This window comes from Protobothrops mucrosquamatus, unplaced genomic scaffold (genome assembly GCF_001527695.2).
Source record: "Protobothrops mucrosquamatus isolate PMUCROS unplaced genomic scaffold, P.Mucros_1.0 scaffold2288, whole genome shotgun sequence".
NCBI classification, from domain to species: Eukaryota; Metazoa; Chordata; class Lepidosauria; order Squamata; family Viperidae; genus Protobothrops; species Protobothrops mucrosquamatus.
In genome coordinates, this window is record NW_015388375.1 from 9,490 (window position 1) to 16,088 (window position 6,599).

Below are 6,599 nucleotides of genomic sequence, written 5' to 3' on the forward strand. Positions count from 1 at the left end.
GGTATATAGATAAATAAAATTCTTCATTCGATTGTCTATTCCTTCCAAAATGATAACAGAATGATAGTTCTAAACTGGTTTTTTTTCCTCTAGTCCATGATTGGCACAACAGTTTCTGCCATCCTTTATTTCTTCATTGTTATGGTTATGAGTCACATAGAGTAGCCCCAGGGAGAGCTATTTTTATTATTGTTGTTGTTGTTGTTACAAACACTTGAACACCATCGGCACTGGCAAATTTACCAACAATCAATTGCAAAAGGTTTGGTTTACTTGGAACAGCATGCATCCTGCAACAATACCTGTAACACCACCAAACAACCACATCTGTCTCTCCCAGGTCCTTGGGAAGGACTCAATGAGTAGACAAAAATGCCAAATTTAGTCTAAACATCTGGCTGACTGTGCAACAAACCATAATAATAATAATAATAATCCATGTCTAGGATCCATAGGCTGCACTGTGCTGGCTAGTCCTTTTGCAAATGTGACTGTTGTTCATTGCTTCTCCAGGGTGTGCTGCCTGCAGCCATTTTGTCCAGACTCACTGCAACGGCCCGGTTACAGATAGCAGCCCCCTCTTTGGATTGGACTGCGAAATGGTATTTATTTTGTGTTGCGTTACTCTCCTTCCCATTGCAAAGGGCGGGATCTCAGCAAATAAGAAAGGATTTCTTACTTATAAAAATGTACCTTGAAGTTTTCAGTTCATGATTCGGGGGACAGCTCTAATCTGTGACTGAGTGCATGCAAAGCTCCCCAACTTCATCTCCAGCCAGGAAGGGAAAGGATCAGTGGTGGGATTCAGCCGGTTCGCACCACTTCGGCAGAACCAGTAGCTAATTTTTTGTCGCCCGGGCCCAGAACGGACTTCCGGAAGTGGCATTCACACAGAGAACCGGTTCTCCACATATTTCAATTCCTTCCTTCCTTCTTTCCTTCCTTCCTTCCTTCCTTCCTTCCTTCCTTCCTTCCTTCCTTCCTTCCTTCCTTCCTTCCGTCCGTCCGTCCGTCCGTCCGTCCGTCCGTCCGTCCGTCCGTCCGTGAGATTCAGCCGGTTCGCACCACTTCGGCAGAATCGGTAGCTACTTTTTTGTTGCCCAGGCCCAGAAGGGACTTCCGGAAGTGGCATCCACGCAGAGAACTGGTTGTTCACCTATTTGAATCCCACCACTGGAACGGATGACATTTGAGAGGTGTTATCCTTCCGTAAAAGAATCCATCAATTCACCGTCTCATTGGAGGGAGGAAAGGACCACCGAAAATCATTAGCCTTTTTTTCACCCTTTTTCATTTTGACCAGTGTCTCACCGATAAGGGGTCAAAACTCACCCGGATTGCAGTGGTGGATACTAGCGGACGGTGCCTTATGAATGAGCTGGTCAAACCCGAATGGCCAATAAGGAATTACCTTACCTGGTATGTTGCTTAAACCTATAAAACTGTTGTAAAAGTTGGACGTTATCCAGGATTTTGAAAGTTTTTGGCACGGTAGTTGCTTAAAATGAATGTTCTTCAATTGGATACAGCTTCTTTTTGAAGGCCAAGCCGCATGTTTAGATAAGGTGTGTGCATGTCTGTTTGTTTTAAACTTTTTTTTACACCCTGGGTGTGTTTACGCAGGAGAGGTGTGTGATTGGGACCATGGTATGTGGGTATGTAATCTGGATTCCCAGAGGGCAGAGAGGCCTTAACTAGGAACCGCCTCCATCCTGCGACAATATCTGTAATACCATCAAACATCCACATCTGCCTATCCCAGGTCCTTGGTAAGGACTCAGTAGGTAGACAAAATGCCAAATCCAGTCTGAACATCTGGCGGACTGTGCGATCATCATCATCATCATCATGTTGGAGGGGACCTTGGAGGTCATCTAGTCCAACCCCCTGCTTAGACAGGAAACCTTATACCATTTCAGACAAATGGTTGTCCAGTCTCTTAAAAACTTCCAGTGTTGGAGCATTCACCGCTTCTGGAGGCAGGTGGTTCCACTGGTTAATTGTTCTAACTATCAGGAAGTTTCTCCTTAGTTCTAGGTTGCTTCTCTCCTTGATCAGTTTCCATCTGTTGCTTCTTGTCCTGCCTTCAGGCATTTTGGAGAACAGCTTGACTCCCTCTTCTTTAGGGCAGCCCCTCCAATATTGGAGCACTGCTATCATGTCCCCCCTCGTCCTTCTCTTCATTAAACTTGACTTGCTCAATTCCAGCAGCCATTCATTATATGTTTTAGCCTCCAGTCCCCTGATCATCTTTGCTGTTCTTCTCTGCACTCTTTCTAGAGTTGAGCTTAACTGTGTTCGTAAGTTGAGGACTTACCTGTACAGGTATTGTTATCTGGGCTGGAATCTATTACTTTGTTGGAAGACCCTCGTTGGAAAGCATCATCTCAGATGGCCCTGAAATATTGTTTTTGTTGTGTTTTGAAGCTACTCCGGCATCACAGAGAAGCTGCTTCAGCCGGTGCAAACCACCCTCGCAGAAATCCAGGCCCGATTAAGGAATATGCTGCCTCCTGACGCCATTTTGGTGGGCCATTCCCTAGATGCTGATCTCCGAGCTCTAGAAGTGAGTATATCGATTCCACAGTCTCAACCCACCAGGTCTTGGCCTAAGGTAGCGGCCTCCAAATGGGGCAACTTTTTAAGACTTGTGGACTTCAAAAATGGAAGGGGACGTTGATTCCCACAAGGAACAGCTGCAAAAGTTGATGGAGTTAGCAGAGAAGGCTAAATAGACTGCTTTGATCGAAGAAGAAGAAAAACCCCACACAATTCCTTTTGTTTGCCCTTGGAAACCGCTTCTGGACTTTGTGCTCGAGGTGGGGAAAAAAACAAAACTTTGATTTGGGGTTTTACCATTTAGATAGCTTTGTTGTTCTAGAAACAGCTAGTTTATACTGTTACATAAAAGTAAAAAGTTGAGGTTTGATGTTATCACCTTATTCTACTTCACCAAAAGGGAGTCGGGAGTATCTTTCTTTCCCCCCCCCCCTTTTCCTACACTTTTCTCTCCCCTATTTTTCCGACTATTTTCTTTTGTATTTTTGTCTTTTATATTGTAAACTAATTTTAAAAAAAAAGACTTGTGGACTTCAACTCCCAGAATTCCTTAGCCAGCCATTGAAGTCCACAACTCTTAAAAGTTACCAGGTTTGGAGACCCCTGGCCTAAGATACAGAAATAGACTAGACCAGGGGTAGGCAACCTTGGCTCTTTTAGGACTCGTCGACTTCAACTCCCAGAATTCCTGAGCCAGCCATGCTGAGGGGAAAGAGAGAGGTTTCCAAGCTGAGCCATGCTGGCTCAGGAATTCTGGGAGTTGAAGTCCACGAGTCATAAAAGAGCCAAGGTTGCCTACCCCTGGACTAGAGCAAAACATTCCAGGTCCCGGTTTGAAAGCTTTATGTACAGGGGGTCCTCACTATACGACCACAATTGAGATTGGAATTTCTGTGGCTGAGCAAGGCAGTTGTGAGTGAGTTGTGCCCAATTTTATGTCCTTTTTGTTTTTTTGCCATGTTTGGTAAGCGAATCCCTTCCGTTGTTAAGCGAATCGCGTGGGTCGTTAAAGCAAAGCCCGCTTCCCCCCAATGGCTTTGCTTGTCGGAAGCCAGCTGGGAAAGTCCAAAAAATGGCAGTCGTGTGACCCCAGGATGCTGTAACCACCATAAACACATGCCAGTTTCCAAACATTTTGATCACATGTCTGGACTGGGGTTCTCATAAGTGGGAGGACCGGTTGACGTCCCTTTTTTCAGTGCCGTTGTTAACAGTCACTAAATGAATGGTTATAAGTCGAGGACTCCCTGTAGCTGGTCAAAATGTCGGGGTTTTTGTTTAAAAGACCATGTTTTCAAACATCTTTCCTTTTTCCCTCCCACATTTCCAGATGATTCATCCGAAAGTTATAGACACTTCACTTCTCTACACCCGTAAAGGGGGCAGAAGGTTCAAGCTGAAGTTCTTAGCAGCTGCTGTTCTAGGGTAAGATGGTTTGGGTTGAGTGCCTGCCTCCAGGCACATCTCCTGACACTTTTCAATTAGGACATCTCTGAATTGCTCCCTTTCCAAGGGGAGGGGAGGGTTGCTGACAGATAATTAAAGACTTGTCAGTCCTACAAGTATACCTGCTTAAGGCAAGGGTGACCAACCTTGGCAACTTTAAGACCTGTAAACTTCAATTCCCAGAATTCCCCAGTTTGAAATTAGTCCTTGGTGGTCCCTGAACTTGGTTGTTTTCTTGCAGACGTTTTATTATCAAACTAGATAACACCATCAGTGCTATGAAGGGAGTGGGATTTGCGGGGCGTAGGAGAAGGAAGGGGGGTGAAGAAGGAGCAGGAGGACTACGCTGTCCTTGGTGCTCTCTGAGCTGGGTGGTTTTCTTGCAGACGTTTCATTACCAAACTAGGTAACATCATCGGTGCTATAATTTCCATAGTTTCAACTGGGAAACTGCGTATTCTAGACCTAAACGTTAAAAAAATTCTTAGACACACTCAGATAAATCAGCCATCAGCAGGCGCATAGAGATAAAGAACATCTACATATCATTCAAAACAGACAATCAAAAAGTCAGAAAGCAATCAAAGAGACTCAAACACCTCCTGGCCAGTAATCAACATCCAGACGAACAGAGATTAATCCCAAGATTAACACTAGACCAGGGGTAGGCAACCTTGGCTCTTTTATGACTGGTGGACTTCAACTCCCAGAATTCCTGAGCCAGCATGGCTCAGCTTAGAAACCTCTCTCTTTCCCCTCAGCATGGCTGGCTCAGGAATTCTGGGAGTTGAAGTCCACCAGTCATAAAAGAGCCAAGGTTGCCTACTCCTACACTAGACCAATAGTCAGGAAGTAAACAATAGCCCAATCAAGCCACCAACTCAGACAACCAAGCTGACAGTCAATCCACCAGGAACACCTCACCAACGCTGACACTTGTATATAAACAGAGAACAAACCCCACTCCCTTCTATCACTGATGAAATTCCCTAGTTGGGTAATGAAACGTCTGCAAAAAAAAAAGACCAAACTGAACCCTCAGTTGAGCCCTGAGCTCCAAATATTCTATCTAAATTCGCCTGCTTCTTTGCTACCCAATAGAGTATGTAAATGTTCACGGATGTACTACATGCACGGTTCCTTCTTGTAGGAAAGAAATTCAGAGCAAGGCCCAGTTGGGTCACGATCCCACCGAAGATGCCCAGTGCGCCCTTGAGCTGGCCCAGTATTTCATTGAACAAGGAGCCAGGAAAGTAGGTATCTTGGCTCTTTTGAGACTGTTGTTTAAGGACAGGAATAAACGTATCTTTACACCGTACCCTCCTTGCCGAGTCACTCTAATTGTAATTGTGATCAAAGAGCAGATAATGGATGCCAAGGGGGAAAAAATCCCAGAGTTTTTAAAAGGGGGGAACTAGCAAGCGATCTGACATATAGCAGTAGCGCTTAATAGCACTTAGCAATAGCACTTAGACTTATATACCGCTTCATAGTGTTTTTACAGCCCTCTCTAAGCGGTTTACAGAATCAGCACGTTGCCCCCAACAATCTGGGTCCTCATTTTAGGGAAGGCTGAGTCCACCTTGAGCTGGGCAGCATCGAACTCCAGGCCGTGGGCAGAGTTTGCCTGCAATACTGCATTCTGCCTGCAGTTGTAACCTCTTCCCCAATATGTAAGTCTTTATAGGAAGTCCTCAACATTCGACAGTGATGGAGTTTGCCCATTAAGGTTGTATGTTGTGACAGTCACACACTTGTGTCATTAAGTGGGTCATCATGGATGGCGCCCAACCTTACAACCTGTTTTGCTGTGGCCGTTGAAGGAACCCAGTTTGGCCAATGGATCAATTTTTGCTGGAAACTGAAAATAAACACAGATTAACCCCCCCCCCATAAATCCTAAATGTGGACTTCGATTCCCAGAATTCCCCAGCCAGCACATGGAATTCTGGGAGTTGAAGTCCAGAGATCTTAAATTTAAGATTTAAGGTGGGTGGGTTGGAGAATGAAGGTTGGGACCATGTGGCGAGAAGATCCTAAGTGTCTAAGAATGGACACATTTTCCATCCCTTACAGCGAAACAGGATGGCCCCAGGTGCAAATAAGTAGGAAGACGCCCCTGGAAGTCCTGTGATTGGTACTTAGGCTTGGCTTCAGTGGGAAATAAGGCATTTAACCAACAATCTCAAGAACTGATTGGAAGCAAAACATGCCGGAGAAGAATTTGTAAGATTAGGGAGGTGTTTTTTTTCCCCACCCTAGGTTGCAGAGCTGAATCTGGAAGCCAGATGGTCAGTGCAAAGGAAGATGGAAGAGTCAGGAACCGGGGTCAAGGCGAAACAAAACGACAGGACCCCAAAAGGGTAAAGAATTCTTTTTCTGTTTTTTTTTTTTTAAAAAGCCCTGTTGGCTTGAGAAAGTTCGGGTGGAAGTCTTTTGCGGTGTTTTTTGGGTTTTTTTCCCAGTGTCATCGTAACTTCAAATGGTCACTAAACTGTCTTAAGTCGAGGAACATCTGTACCTGTTCAAATGTATTTAACTTCGTCTTTTCTTCTTGTCTTTTAGCCTTTTAGAAAATTTACAGTCTATCGATC

At 44.8% G+C, this 6,599-nt stretch overlaps 1 protein-coding gene across 1 annotated transcript in view; it reads left to right on the forward strand.

Annotated features, from left to right (window-relative positions):
• The window catches only part of REXO5 (RNA exonuclease 5), a 17,474-nt gene that overhangs the window by 4,594 nt on the left and 6,281 nt on the right, over positions 1-6,599 (forward strand). The window contains exons 5-9 of the mRNA XM_029285817.1: positions 514-602; positions 1,304-1,419; positions 2,428-2,566; positions 3,890-3,984; positions 5,156-5,258. Of these exons, the coding sequence (XP_029141650.1) occupies positions 514-602; positions 1,304-1,419; positions 2,428-2,566; positions 3,890-3,984; positions 5,156-5,258 (542 nt within the window). The remainder of the gene's footprint in view (positions 1-513; positions 603-1,303; positions 1,420-2,427; positions 2,567-3,889; positions 3,985-5,155; positions 5,259-6,599) is intronic.